At 33.9% G+C, this 16,449-nt stretch overlaps 1 protein-coding gene across 1 annotated transcript; it reads left to right on the plus strand.

Moving 5' to 3' along the window:
* Positions 1–699: 699 nt before the first annotated feature.
* LOC128020841 (tricarboxylate transport protein B, mitochondrial) lies at positions 700–15,629 on the plus strand. Its single transcript, XM_052607594.1, has 9 exons — positions 700–991; positions 5,578–5,685; positions 7,516–7,615; positions 10,616–10,754; positions 11,115–11,199; positions 12,298–12,402; positions 12,498–12,613; positions 12,710–12,783; positions 13,644–15,629. Exons 1-9 carry the CDS (start codon positions 880–882, stop codon positions 13,756–13,758), a joined length of 954 nt encoding a protein of 317 aa, XP_052463554.1. The 5' UTR covers positions 700–879; the 3' UTR covers positions 13,759–15,629.
* Positions 15,630–16,449: the final 820 nt, after the last annotated feature.

Here is a 16,449-nt window from a genome sequence, read left to right on the forward strand (position 1 = left end):
TAGAAAATCAGTTGAGTCTCCCCAGCTGGAAATGGCTGTTAAAATCTTGTGTTTCTTATAATAAATTGACATATTGATAACACTGAACCTTTTATAATGCTCTTAATTACATGTTGATGCATACTGCATTAGTGAGTGTGGTGGTGCTTATGGTCACTTATTCCTTATATGAACTGTTTCAAATGCAAGACATTGATTGCATGAGATTAAGTTTGTAAATGATAGCCTGTGTCCTTTTGTAGTGTGTGCACATATATTTATCATCAAACTGTAATAACTGTGACTAAATTCAGTATATACACGTCTGCCATGTTGCCACCCCTCCAAAATTCCTGCCCCCTTCTCGCCACCCCATCAATATTTTTCTAGATCCGCCCCTGGTTGTGACTAAGGAATATGAAAAGAAAAAAACTTTTATTTTCTGTCTTTTTTTTAAATAAATCGCTGTGACTTAAAAGTGCCTGAAATTTAAGAAGCAAACTAAGTCTTACCCTAATAAAATGCATAGTAGTAGGTCTCCAAAAACAACTTAATTAAAGGTGTATTTAACTAACTTTCCTGTTATGAAGTTGTAACGTGAGCCTTGATCCAGTGAGTGAACCTTCAAGAAACTCGTCTGTTCCGTTCCACCTTAACAGATCTGAAGTGTTCGTCAGAAATATGGCGCGCCGATGGAGACTCCCTCCCTTAAAAACACACTCACTCACACACACGAGAGTCTGTCTGAGTACTTTTGAAAGAGAGCAGGATCTTCAAGCTGTCAAAAGATCAGAGAGAGCCCGTCCCTTCACTTATGAGAGCCGTTTACGCCACAAATACTGTTTCTGCTGAGCGGGAGGAGGCGCGTTTGTCTGCAAACCCCGCTTTAAAACAAGAAAAATGTCAGTGAACCCGAAATTTGTGAGTCCTTTCCACAGACCGCACTGTTTATCAGCCGCTGCGCCCGCAGGACAAGCCAAACTCACACACCCTGGAAAGGCCATTTTAGCTGGTAAGTGTCTTTTTGCGCTTATGAACCAGTAATAAACTGGGAAAGTCATTTCTGTTAATGCTGTGACTGACTCCAGATCAGCTGTGCCGCGCAGTTTTTGCACTGTCATCCACACTGTTTACTTGATCCCTACAGAGCTGTAGTCAGCATCACTGCACAGGCGAGTGAGTATTCAGTGTGCTGGACTGGGATGTGTGTGTCATGCTGTGTGCAACTGATGCAGAGTAACAAAAGAACTTTGATACAAAGTAACAGAAGAGCTTTGATACAGTGTAGCATTTCTGTTATAATGTAACAGTCAAGACTTGCCTGTTACAAAACTGGAATGTGTCAGTCAGAAGTGTCAGGAAAACGTCACATTGCACCCTAAAAATGATAATTATATATTATTAAATAAAAAAATATATTTATATAAATTATAATTATATAATTTAATTATGTAACATTTTCTTTCTTTTTTTTATAATATTTTTTCCTATTATTTAATGACATCTGTTTTTAGGATTTTATTTCTTTCATGACTTTTTATTATAATGTTAATTACATTTTCTGCACTTTTTTTTTGTTATGTATTGTAACATGTTACTTTTTACTTATTACTTTATTCTCAAAGATCATTCTCTTGGTGTATTACAGTATTTAAAAAATACCTTAAAATACTTTAACAATATTATGTTATTTAAGATCAGCAAATATCAAATAATGATATATAAATACTTTAGAAATGATTTTATTTTGCAATAAGGGGACAAGGGAGAAGAATGTGCTTCATTGGCATCAAAACAATTTAATAATGCAAGAAAATATTTTATTTTATATGTGGGGTGAAATACGATATGTTTTTGTTATCCATAAAGGCCTTTGATTTCCATTTTATATGTCATGAACAGTTGAAAAAAATTCAAAAGGAATGCTAATGAAGTTACTATTTCTAAATTTCTAATAATTGTTATTTTGAGCCAATAAGTTTCAATTTGGATCTAATTTTAAATTGATCCAATAAGATTATTCATAATGAACTTATTTTATTATTATTGTATTTTCAGTTAATATCTCATTTGATTCTTATTTATATATGATCCTTTTATGACTGGTTGCAAATTATGACAACATTCCATTAGTAATGCATTAACATTATTTTTCTTTATTTCATTCTCTCCTCTGAATCTATGGATAACTTGGTAATCTTAAAAGCGTAATTATAGGCTTTCAATGTTCCACCCTTCCCTAAAGTGTCCCTAGTTAGTGTGGTTAATGTCTTGCCAGTGCACGTGTCTGAGATTAACAGCACCGACAGTTAATGCAAAACTCATAGCAGTTCCATTCATATCTAATCATGTGCTGCATGAAGGTCTCAGTACTTGCTCAGTGGAGTGATACTGTGCTGGATGCATGATGAAAGAGCCGGTGGCATGGACACAATAACATAGTAACTAACATGGAATGCAAACGGTTTGTGAGTGTTGAAATATGTGGTTAGCAGCTAGAACATGCAATGAATGTGCACTGGATTACAATGCATTTCATAGATGTCACAGATGTTTGTTCATGCAATACATGTACACTGAATTAGGATGCATTTTATAGATGTTCACATTTATTTATTTGACCCTAATAATGTTCAGAGAACCTGATCCATGGTCTTCAGTGTATGTCTTGAAAGATCCTGGTCTTCAAAGAATGTAAATGTTTGCTCCGCCTCTGAAAAAACGTTCCTTTTGGCTGATGTGTTGATAGTAAAAGACCAGTCATACTGGTACTCAAACACGAGCGGATGGCTCAGCAGAAAACTCACACAAACACTCACACAAGGCCATTGATTGCATTTAACTTTAAAGACGTAAAGCAGGAATAGATGTGTGCTGCTTTAATCTGAACAAACATTCCTCCTCTCCTCAAAGGTTCTAATGTTTTTAAATAAAGTTTATAAAGTGTTATTTGCTTTTATTTGCCAGCTATATAAGGACCTTTAAAACTATTGTTCAATGTGCAAAAAAAAAAATGCCTTCAATTGATCAAAAGTGAAAGTAATTTATAATGTTGCTTTTATCTACTTCAGATAAAGCTGTTCTCTCACACTTTCTGTTCTTCAAATAATCCTGAAAAAAATGTATCAAAACTGACGCAGCAAAACTGATTTTCACATTGATAATTTCACTAAACATTTCTCGAGCAGAAAATCAACATATAAGAAGGATTTCCGAATGATCATGTGACGTTACATTTTGAAATACATTAGAATAGACAACAGTTATTTGAAATTATGATAACATTTTACAATATTACTGTTTTACTGTATTTTTTTTTATCAAAGAAACAAGCCTTAGTGAGCATAAATGTAAAAAAAAATATTTACAGACCCAAACTTTTTAAATCTAATATTTATATTTGTTTTTAAATGTAATATTATTTGTTTATTTACATTCTAAAATACTTGATTTATGTACACATTATTCATACGTGGTGATTTGGGGATGGTTTTGTGGCTCAGGGAGAGCAGCAGGTTAAACAGGTTAGATTTATTAGACTTTGCTACACTATATCCTGCAGGTTCACCTGTTAAAAGACACGTTAGTGTTCATGTTAAAACCTGTTAAACAAGTATACTGATTTTAGAAAGACAAAATATTGGTATATGGGTCAAAGACGAAAAAGTGTTTAAGCATAAAAAAAGTGTAATACTGCTTTAAACTGTTGTAGTTTTACCCCCCAAAAAATGCAAAAAGTTTTCTGTTTTATTTAATTGCAATTTTGTTTTTGTTTTTCTGAGCAAAAAATAAATATCATACATTTTCCCCTGATTTACAGAAGACACCCAGTAAAATGTAATTCTGTATAACAAGCTTTTTCAGGTATATTTACAACAAAAATCAATTTATGTCATATTAAAAGACATTACTTTCACCCCAAATACTAATGAGTTGTAATTTGACATTTTTAACATTTGCCACCGTCCTAGGTTTTGCCCATTTGTCAGTAAGATTTTTTTTCTAATTTAATACACAATGAAATTTAGTTTGCTGCATTATTCTTTTAGATATTTTAATATGTACACGTCAGAATAAGCATGTTGTTTGAATTTTTGCATAACTATTGTGTTACACTGAATGACCATGTAACATTATTTCAATCAAATTTTGACATTTTATTCTCCAAAAACTTATTTGAAACCTTAAAAGTAGACATTTTTACACGAAATCAATTTTGTACATTTTTTTGATGCGGACATCTTAACGTCTTAACATCCCATATATAAAAACAAACCCCCAAGTTTCCTGAGAGTACACAGGAATTACAAATATAAAACACTAGAGCATTCAGAATGCATTTTAGTGCATCAAAGAAAAATCTAATTAAATCTTGTTCAAATCTTTTTTTTACCCTAGGCATCTTCTGTATGAGATTAAATAAACTTTTGTTGAAGTTTCAAGTTTTCAGACATTTTTCCTGAGAAAAAAGGCACTTGTAATCTCACAAGTATGTTTCACAAGATCCAAAAGTCAAGAGATCTCAGTGTGAACTCTGATATGCACAATTATTTTATATCTCTATACTCTTACTCTGACAACTATTGACTCATCTGTGTTTATTTGAGTAGAAACACCTTAGACAAAGTTGATAATTAAATGAAAAATTGCTCCATTAGCTATGAAAGAGCAACTTCAGAGCAATAATATGTTCTTCTGGAATGTATACAGCTTATAATAATGTCTGCTTGTTTGATTGATCGCCTGAAGCTTGTCTGCACACATGGCACACAGTAGAAGAATTGTAAATGTGTCAACAAAGTTGAGATCTGATTAAAGAGCAGGACGTTTGTTTGACAGTAACACCCATCTGCGAGCAGGGGGCGGATCCTCTGAGCCAATCGCAGAAAGACACTTTCCTGTCGCCTGTTGAGCTGCAGATGTGCCTAACACACAGTTAAGGTGGCGACAGATCGATGGGATTTTCATGAGACATTTATAACTAAGAAAGCTGATCACTGCTGTGAAAACTCATAATAATATACCATTCAAAAGTTTTTTTAAAAGACATTTAGCAATGCTAAAAAACTATCCTAAAACACCTTTTCATTCTGACAATTTCTAATAGTAATAGTCTAATAGAATTTGTTTTATTTTGGCCTTTTGCATAATGTTATTATTTAACAAAAATGTTTTTACATTTTACATCTGTTATATTTATTTAACAAGTGTTATTTTATTATAAGTGTCAGTGAGATACTACTGTATTGAATTGCTTTTTATTTCTCTATTTTCAGTTTTTATTGTTATTTTTGTTAAAGCGTTTTTTTTTTCAGTGTCTATATACTTTTTATTATTTTTTATTTTAGTTTGAGTGATTTTATACATCAAGTTAAACTAAATTAAAACTAGAAATGTTTCCTTGTTGATTAGGTGAATTAAAACAAGTTTAGGTGTTTTTATATTTTATTTTAATTTTACTTCAGTTAATATTTACGAAACAAATTAAAATATAGATATATTTTTCAATGGTTTTAGGTTTAGTTTATGTATATATATGATCCTGATTTTGGCTTATTTTATTAATATCACAATGAATACATTCTCTGTGTTTTGCAGGTGGGATTGCTGGAGGCATTGAAATCTGCATCACATTTCCCACAGAGTATGTGAAGACTCAGCTTCAGTTAGATGAGAAGGCAAACCCGCCTCGCTACAAAGGCATCGGTGTGTATTTGCTCAAATTGCTTCATGTTATTATCTTAAGTAAACACTCAACAATTAATTTCTTTTTTATTGAATCTGCCATGTCCTGAGAGCTTTCTGAACATTTTTATTTAATCATTGTGCGTAAAAAACACATGGTGCATTGGCATAGAGACATAGTCCACCCCGGTTTGAAGGTTCATAGTACAATAACCGATGCACAAGCTCTAGTTTTCAGGTTTATCAGCCGCTGGACTTTGTGTCCCCTTTTCACAACAAGTTTATCAGCACAGATTGTTCAACTCGGTTTGTTTGTTAGCCAATCGCACGCTTGCAACCAGCAGTGTCACGTTTCAACAGTCTGGTTATGTACACTTTTGAACCATGAATGATTTACTCAGCTACAAGAGATCACAACAATCTGATAAGAAAATGTAATGCTTTTAATAATTTATAGCCGCCCACTTTTCCGAATGATTATGCCTCAGGCTGAGTTTAGAATGTGAATAGCTCTATTTTGGAGCATTAAAGGGTAAGTTCATTGAAAAATTAAAAATATGTCATTAATAACTCACCCTCATGTTGTTCCAAACCCGTAAGACCTCCGTTCATCTTCAGAGCACAGTTTAAGATATTTTAGATTTAGTCCGAGACCTCTCAGTCTCTCCATTGAAGCTGTGTGTACGGTCTACTGTCCATGTCCAGAAAGGTAAGAAAAACATCATCAAAGTAGTCCATGTGACATCAGAGGATCAGTTAGAATTTTTTGAAGCATCGAAAATACATTTTGGTCCAAAAATAGCAAAAACTATGACTTTATTCATTGTCTTCTCTTCCGGGTCTGTTGTGAGAGAGTTCAAAACAAAGCAGTTTGTGATATCCGGTTCGTGAACGAATCACTCGATGTAAACAGATCTTCTTGAACCAATTCACCAAATCGAACTGAATCGTTTAAATCCACAAATGACTTAAGCTGTTAATTTTTTAATGTGGCTGACACTCCCTCTGAGTTCAAACAAACCAATATCCCGGAGTAATTCATGTACTCAAACAGTACACTGACTGATCTGCTGTGAAGAAAGAACTGAAAATGAACACAGAGCCGAGGCAGATAACGAACAAAACATTGACTCGTTCACGAGTCAAGAACCGTTTCTGTCAGACGCGTCCAATTCGAGAACCGAGGAGCTGATGATACTGCGCATGTGTGATTCAGCGTGAAGCAGACCGATCATCGCCAATGACGTCATTACGTCGAGCGCAAAAGAACCGGTGAACCGTTTTCTTCAACCGGTTTATTGAATCGAACTATCTAAAACAACCAGTTCGAGGAAAAGAATCAAACTTCCCATCACTACTGGTGATCCGAAAACCGATGCAAACCGTTCTTGACTCGGTGATCTGCTTCAAAAAGATCCGGTTACATCTAATGATTCGTTTGCGAACCGGATATCACAAACTGCTTTGTTTTGGACTCTCTCACAACAAACACGGAAGAGAAGACAATGCTGAATAAAGTCGTAGTTTCTGTTATTTTTGGACCAGAATGTATTTTCGATGCTTCAAAATATTCTAACTGACCCTCTGATGTCACATGGACTACTTTGATGATGTTTTTCTTACCTTTCTGTACATGGACAGTATACCGTACACACAGCTTCAATGGAGGGACTGAGAGCTCTCGGACTAAATCTAAAATATCTTAAACTGTGTTCCGAAGATAAACGGAGGTCTCACGGGTTTGGAACGACATGAGGATGAGTCATTAATGACATAATTTAGATTTTTGGGTGAACTATCCCTTTAATACTGCTACTGAAATGATGTAATTCTTCTGTCCTGTCTCGTCAGTCGACTGTGTGAAGCAGACGGTGCGTGGTCATGGGGTGAAGGGTCTGTACCGTGGTCTGAGCTCTCTGGTCTATGGCTCCATTCCCAAAGCCGCAGTGAGGTGAGCGTTTCTTGACCCGCTGTGATAAGCCTTGCACAACCTTTGGCTGTCAGTGTGGCGTCTGATGATGTCAGTGCAGTTTATTCTGGTTGACAGCTGACCTCGGTTTCTAGTTTTGCTCTGCTGCTTTTATAGTGTGTAATCTATAAATCACTAGCTTTGATGACGTCAGTCAGTCAATCAAGGATTTTAGTGGAGATATCTGTAAACTAATAGGCCGATTACATCTATTAATTAAAAAAATTGGAAGCTGTCATGCAAAATGTAATTCAGCCCAATCTCTAGAAAAATAAATAAATGTGTGTGTGTATATCAGTGGCGTAGCCACTATTACAAAAAATGGATGCAGAATATTTTTGTAGTCTCAAAAAAAAATGTTTACTAAACTTGGGCTATTGTTGTTTACTTAGAAAATATATATATTTAAAATCAACCCTTTCAAGCTTAAGTTACAAATATTTTAACTGACCCCTTGTTTCCATGGCGATGCGTCATAATTTGTCATGTGACACACCGCAGCCACAATAACTAACAGATGTTTTGTTATTAGTTTTATTTTTTTATTTTTGTTTTTCATTTTTTATTAAAAAATATTCACAAACTTGCTTACCATGTCAACTATCTGATATTCCCATTCTTTGTTTAAAAACCTTTATAAATTATCTTGATCTATCAGATCGGGACTTCAGAGTGGTTTCGCGAATCATTTGAGTTGTTTGAGTCAGATCAGGACTTCAGAGCGGGTTCGCCAATCATTTGAGTCATTTGAGTCAGTTCGCGACTTCAGATCGGGTTCGCGAATCATTTGAGTCAGATCGGGACTTCAGAGTGGGTTCGCGAATCATTTGAGTCATATCGCGACTTCAGAGTGGGTTCGCGAATCATTTGAGTCAGATCGCGACTTCAGAGCGGGTTCGCGAATCATTTGAGTCAGATCGCGACTTCAGAGAGGGTTCCCGAATCATTTGAGTCATTTGAGTCAGTTCGCGACTTCAGAGCGGGTTCGCGAATCATTTGAGTCAGATCGGGACTTCAGAGCAGGTTCGCGAATCATTTGGGTCAACAATAGGGCTTGGGCGCCAAGTTGCATTCTGGGACGTGGCGGCCATGTTGCCAGCTTCGCGAATGTAAACATACAGCCAGTTGAACGAGAAGAGCAGAGTTGGTAGAAAGAAAAAAAGATGTCAAAATCGCGAAAAGGTTGTGGGATTTATAGGGATACGCTAAATAGGGATGCCAGGGACCGGTATGTGGACAAAATCGGCTCTATTAACGGTTTGGATCCATATGAAATTCCCAACAAATAGTGGAGTACCGACGGAGACTTTTTGCTGCACGTTTGCATTACAGATATCTTCGGCTACCTTGTTTGTTTTGTGAGCGCCTACACTTCAGAATAGTTCCGAAGCTACAAGTCAAGTCTCATGTACAGTTTACAAATGGATGGGTTCAGGAGCTGCAAATCATAGAAACGGAACAGCGGCAAAACAGTATACAGTAATCCGGTAAGCTGCGCTCTAACGTTACCTAGCTGCTAGTTTAGTAACCGTTAGTGCTAACAACCATTCACACATGGACTTTTAACAATGTGTTTCAAAAGTGTAGTTAGTAGCTGTCCACCCTCCTGTTTTTCCGGGGTTCTCACGTATTTGAGCTGTTTTCCCGCGGTCTTCCCGTTTTAGTATTTTCCTGTAAAATATCCCGTTAGCCCCTCCATCAGACCTGTCAAGTCTCTGTGTTGTTGTCCTGTTGCTACTCCTTGTCCTTCCAGCGAAACAGATGTTTTCAAAGCATCGTTTTGATTACTGGAAAGCAACTTTACCGTGATGTTGGGCTTTTTAAGATAGCGTTGTTGTTGTGAGAGCACGATTTCACGCCAATCTGTAACTAAAGTCACGTGAGACCTAGCTTCACAAATCGCTTAACGTTAGTTAATGCAGCAGTTTTATAGTACGAATTTTTGCTGTCAGCAGAGGGATAGCAACAAAAAGATGAATGTTGAAATTTTCTGTATTTTGGATGAGTAACTCGAGAAATTTCCCTTATTTTCAATGTTGACTTAAGCTATATAAATTAATATTCAGATGTTATGGTCTCCGTAGTCGCGCCTCCAAGCAGGAAAGCGGTGTAAAGTTAATCCATTCTCATTTTATTTTCCCCATGGCTATTATGTGTTGCGCTATTACACCCCACAATACAGCAACGGTTGAAAATGGTTAAAATAGATTTTTAATTCATCAGAAGACACACGGATGAGAGGGAGTATGTCTAATCACTGTGCAGTAGTCCGAGTAGCAGTAAAGGAAGCATTCAACGTCGCGGCCACGCCAAGTAATGACGTCACGACGCCCAAGCCGTTAGTCAACTCTTGAAGCCCTTAGTCAAATCATTGAAGAGAACAAACAGTGCAGATAAAAAGATTTTTAGTGCCAAAAAAGCTTAATCAGAATCAGAAAGAGCTTTATTCCCAAGTATGCTTGTGTATACAAGGAATTCGTTTTAGTGGCATATGCTTCCAGAAAACAGAGACCACAACATACAGAAAAAAAAAAGAAAATTGTATATATCTTTCCATTGATGTATGGTTTATTAGGATACAACTATTTGAAAATATAGAATCTGAGGGTGCAAAAAAATCTAAATATTAAGAAAATCATCTTTAAAGTTGTTTAGAGTAAGTTCTTAGCAATGAATATTACTTATCAAAAATTAAGTTTTGACATTTATGGTTAGGAGATATACAAAATATCTTCATGGAACATGATCTTTACTTAACATTCTAATGATTTTTGTCATAAAAGGAAAATCAATAATTTTGCCCGACACAAATATGCAACTTAAAACTGGCTTTCCGCTCCAGGGTCACATTATTTGCTTTTTTTTTTTTTAAACATCTGTTTCTCTTATCATAAACGAAGATCTGCAGAGTAAATGAGGAAGTATCATTTGAAACGGGAGATGTGTAAGTGTTCCGGCTCTCATGAGTTTGTTTCTCTGCAGGTTTGGGATGTTTGAGTTCCTCAGTAATAAGATGAGGGATGAGTCTGGGAAGCTGGACAGCACTCGAGGGTTGCTCTGCGGTCTGGGCGCAGGAGTGGCCGAGGCTGTGGTCGTGGTGTGTCCTATGGAGACTGTAAAGGTGTGTGTCATGATATGCTGAAGCTTTTAGCATGCATTGATAGTTAGAAGCCTACACTGAGAGTGAGCAATGCAGCATTTGACTTTAGTCACGTTGCATTGCTCACTCGCTGTCTAGACGCACTATAAGAAATTCCACACTAATGCAAAAAGTAGTAAAGTTTACCTGTGCTTTAGCAGTGATGTAAGTAAACCATCAGACAAGAACATGCATTAACAGACACTCAGGGGGATTTCAGCTTATATTGCAGCTTTTAATGCATTGCATACATATCTGTGAATTACATGCAAAGTAAAACCAGTGTGAAGTGGTTTCTGGTTGAATTAACACTGATATGAATATGCTTTCCTTTAATTTCAGGTCAAATTCATCCACGATCAGACCTCAGCGAACCCAAAGTACCGAGGATTTTTCCATGGTGTGAGAGAAATAGTCAGAACACAAGGTACATGTGGGTGGGGAATGTTTTAGTCTGCAGCGCCACCACCAGGAGACCAAACGCACTTTTACAGAGTTACATCTGAACAGTGATTCAAGTCATGGCAGTATTCTAAAATTAAAACCATTAACAAATCATTTACTTCAAATCAGTTACTTGAAATAACATTAGGTAAAAATATATAAAAATAAATAATAAATATATATATATATATATATATATATATATATTGCCAAAAGCAACATTTTTATTTACTTTAACGTAATGTTGAACACACTAAAACTGAGAGATTAATAAAGATATATAGAATAAAAAAACGGATTAAAGCTAAATATTTTCCAAACCTTTAATTAAAATGGAAACATGGAAACAGTCGCGGATCTTTAATATTTAATATTTACTTTTAGACACACTTTTGGTTGCTTTATACATTTTATTTAGACTTTTTCAGAATAGTTATTTTATATGTAGTTTTTATTATATAACCACCCAAGAAATGTTTAACAAAATTATTATTATTATTAAAATTATTATTAAAATTATATTTTTAAATTATGTTGCCATGAAGCAATGTTATATTAGTATTACTATTTTATTTATTATTATTTCATTTTTATATTTTCAGTTTTCTTTTGAATTGTAGCTCATGTTTTAGTAACTTCATGTGCTTTTGTCATTTCTTTGTGTATCTTAAATATATTTTTATCTTTCAAGTGGTTTAAGTTTGTTGTTCATTTAGTATTTATATTTTATTTTTGCTTTATATAAATTATGAGAATATTGAGAATATGAATAATTGGTTTAAGTTATTGATAACAACACTTGCATGAAATTGAATAGTTAAAAATATTTTATTTAAATGACTCAGATCCTTGTCTGTTCAGTTTTTTTTTTTTTTTTAATAAAAATTCAGTCTCGTTTGATCTCACATGAAGATCATGTGATGCAACAATCCATGTGACCGTCACACTAATCAACTTCTGATCTAACCAATCATTGTGAACAACTGGAAGCTGCAAACTCCCAGAAACCCATCATTAGAGTGGAATAAAAACATAATTATCATTTGAGTTTGAAAAAAACCTCTGTTTTCTGTTTTCCCAGGACTCAAAGGAACATATCAGGGACTGACCGCAACAGTCCTGAAGCAGGGCTCGAACCAGGCCATCCGTTTCTACGTGATGACCGCTCTCAGAAACTGGTATAAAGGTGTGAAGCACAGTCTAATAGTTATCATTCTGTAAGTACTGTGTGCTGATCAATGCGTGAGGCTGCAGTGATCACTGTGTTCACTCTAAAACTAGGTGATAACCCCAATAAGGCTATTAACCCTCTCGTGACCGGAGTGTTTGGAGCCGTTGCTGGAGCTGCAAGTGTGTTTGGAAATACACCACTGGATGTGATCAAAACCAGAATGCAGGTGTGTAATAAAAGTCAATTACCCTGTCAAGCAGTAAGCAAGACTTTAGTAAAACATCAACAGGACAGTTAAATCTTGTTTTCATGTTGTTTACAGGGATTGGAAGCTCACAAATATAAGAGCACAGTTGACTGCGCCGTCAAAATCCTGAAACACGAAGGGCCGGCTGCGTAAGTCTAAATGAAAACATCTGCGGTCATAATTAACCCCAAAATCAGAAAGAAAGATAAAACCTATTTCCAAAACCATTATGAATTTTTGCCATTAGTTTAAAATGTTCTCATTTTATTTTATTTTAAGTTTTAGTCATTTTGTTTTTATATTTCAAGCTTAAATGTATTTTTATTTCAGTTTTAAGTATTAGTTATTTTAGAACTTCAACTTATATCAGCTAGTTATACATTTTTCACTTTTTCATTTTAAATGTCATATTTTCATATTTATATTTTCAATAATAGTTTTAATTTTAAATAAGGACCAGCTATATGAGCAAGCATGTAATAAAAATGACAAAAGCACATGACAATATTTCTAAAATTTAAACTAATATTAAAATGAAATTTTTGTCATTAAAATAAGAAGTTATTTTTGTCAGAAAGACCTTTAAAAAATTATTTTTAGTATTTTTATGACAAAATTCATTTACATTTTTAGTTAACATTTTAGTAATTGATGTGCTTTTATCTATCTATCTATCTATCTATCTATCTATCTATCTATCTATCTAATTGTTTTTTCTAACTTTATTTAATTTTCTTTATTTCAGTTTTACTAATTTTTCAACCTCAACTTTGTTAGTTTGTAAAAAACATTGTAACTGTTTGTGAAAACATGTACCCCCAAATCAAAAAAACATATTACGAAATTACATTTTTCATGAAGATATACCCATCTTTGACGTTGTTTTTGTTACAGTTAAGCACATACTCATTACTGTAATGCAGAATGAAAGGTTTCTGAAAGCTTTTGTGCGATTCACCCTTGTTTATTCACTTAAATGTGTTTCCTTCGATTTCTCTGTCTTCTGTAGGTTCTACAAAGGTACCGTGCCCAGGTTAGGTCGGGTGTGTATGGACGTGGCTATAGTGTTCATAATCTACGAGGAAGTGGTTAAAGTTCTCAACAAGGTGTGGAAGACGGACTGATGGGCGGAGCCTGGCCTTCATGACATCATATTACAGCATTTCTTCATCAGCCAAAATATCTGCCAACAGCAGATGACTCAGAAAGCCACTGAAATGTGTTTAATTACCACCGTTTAATCAATTTCCCCAGCTAATGTGAGAAAGACACCAAATACTTGAAAACTACTTTTTAACTCAAAGACCAATTTAAATATCAGACTTTAAAAAAAATGTTAAATGGAAACTTACATCATTAGGGATGTATTTTATTTAATTTTTTAAACATTAGGTAGCATAGAAAAAGTAATTCTAGTTTTAACTATATTATTTTCTAAAGTGCAATTTACCAGCAAATATTATACTTTTTAATTGTCATTTTATTTTCCTAACTTGTGATTCTATACTAAGTGCTGAGGGCCTAATTTGAACACTGTAAAACTTAAGAAAAAGTCTAAATCTGGATCCATATATTAACCTCATCCACAAAAAATAACACCAAAGCTTTTAATTATAAGATATAAATGTGTTTTGTACCCTATCTATACGTTTTTAATGAAGTCTCTTCTGCTTACCAAAGTTGCATTAAAATACAGTAAAAACAGTAATATTGTTAAATAATATTATAATATAAGCATCAAATCAGCATATTAGAAAGATTCCTGAAGATCATATGACACTGAAGACTGGAGTAATAATGCTAAAAATACAGTAAAAATAAATAACATTTTATACTATTCAAATATGGTTACTTCAAATTATAATATTTCACAATATTACTGTATTTTTGATCAAATGCAGCTTTGCTGAGCATAAGAGAAAAAATCCTAACTTTTAATTAGAACTAGTGGTACTTACAATGCATGCACTTTTACATACAGTATAGCAGTAATCCAGGGTTAATGATTATTATAAGTGCCTATATTAATATCCATCATGTGATCTATTTGTTTACATTAAGTCATTTCCATAATTTGCATATAGTTACACCCTGCTGTAACAGTATAGCATAACAACAGTGATATATACAATAACAGTTGCCTTCATCTCTGAAATCAATAACACACGACATACTGTGCGTTTAAAACTGAACAGTATTATTTCACCCAAGCGAGCATCACCAAAGAGCCAGGTCACTTAAATACAATGTTTACTTCTTTAACATCAGTTGAATCTGCAACAGATCTGGCCAGAGCCTCTTAAAAGCCTTAAAGACGATTTAGCGTGCTTGTTTTAATGTTCCTCTTCTCCTTCTGCTCTCCTACCTCAAGACAAATCTGTAAAGAGGTGAAACAGAGGTGAAATATTCAGGATATTCAATACGAGATCAAGGTGACACGGCATCTAAATGATACACAGCCATGTAACAGATATCGTATAAAGCAAAGATTCACTATTCAGCATTGTTCTCAAATTTAATTCACAGCAGACCAGAGAACTAGAGTGGATTGACTTGTAGTATGCAACCTTTTTAGACTTAAAGTGTGTTTTGCCTTCACCACACATCATGTGGTAGTCTTGAATGTACAGTCTTGAAGAGGTTTCTAATATCATTTGTGCCTTTGTGGTTCTTGACTCTTTATGAAGACATGTTTAAGATGTACTGTAATGCCATTTAGCTAAATAATAGCATTTTGCAGTCAAATCATGATCCAGTGCAGAGGTAGGCAACGTCAGTCCTGGAGTGTCTTTGTAAACAGTAAGGTATAGCTGACCCATGTTGGGCCAGGAAACAGCCGTGGGATTGTATTAACATAGGATTTTATTGATTATTAAAGTAATCAGAATGCATTCCAAAAGAGTGACTTAAATATGCATTAATTCTCATGCAAATGAAAAACAATGTGCCTTCAGTTCATGTTGTAATTCAGAATAAATTATTCTGACTGGAAAAACGTGTCTGTTTTATTTTATCATATAGATAGACAGATAGATAGATACATGTACATAAAATAAGAAAAAAATCTAGATAATTATAGACAAACTATAAATAATTGACAGCTAAAATTAAACAGTTAAAAGATAAGATTATATATTTATAAAACCCAACTAATCATTAGATAATTTAATAATAATATTCAGGAATGATAATTCATTGATTTAAAGATTTTAAAAACTATATATTTTCAGGTTGAAATTAATAAAAAATATAGTTTTATATATATATTTATATATTTTAAGTGAGTTGAAGATCAGACTAATAGGATAATTAATTTACACCCACACACGTATATACCCACACACACACACACACACACACATATATATATATATATATATATATATATATATATGATAAAAATTTAAAACTAAAAGATAAAAAATGTGTTAACAGACATGTTAAAAGTGAGACATGTTAACAAATTAACAGACATGTTAAAAGTGAGATTAAAGACAGGTAAATTAAAGATTTCCCATTGATGAACAATAAAAAAATCTGACCACAGAAAACATTTTTCTGTGTGGGTTCACTGGCAAAAAAAAATGTGTGTACGTTGTTTTTTATTATTTTATTTTATTTCAGTTAACAGTTAATTTATATATATATATATATATATATATATATATATATATATATATATATATATATATATATATATATATAAACACTTATGAGGGTGAATTATATTTCTCTATAATTGAGGAGTTCTTTTGTATGTTGAGGTATAATTTCAGCAGAGAAGCAAAAAAGCGAACGCGTAAATGCTGCAGCAC

Source organism: Carassius gibelio, chromosome A10 (genome assembly GCF_023724105.1).
Source record: "Carassius gibelio isolate Cgi1373 ecotype wild population from Czech Republic chromosome A10, carGib1.2-hapl.c, whole genome shotgun sequence".
Taxonomy (NCBI): Eukaryota; Metazoa; Chordata; class Actinopteri; order Cypriniformes; family Cyprinidae; genus Carassius; species Carassius gibelio.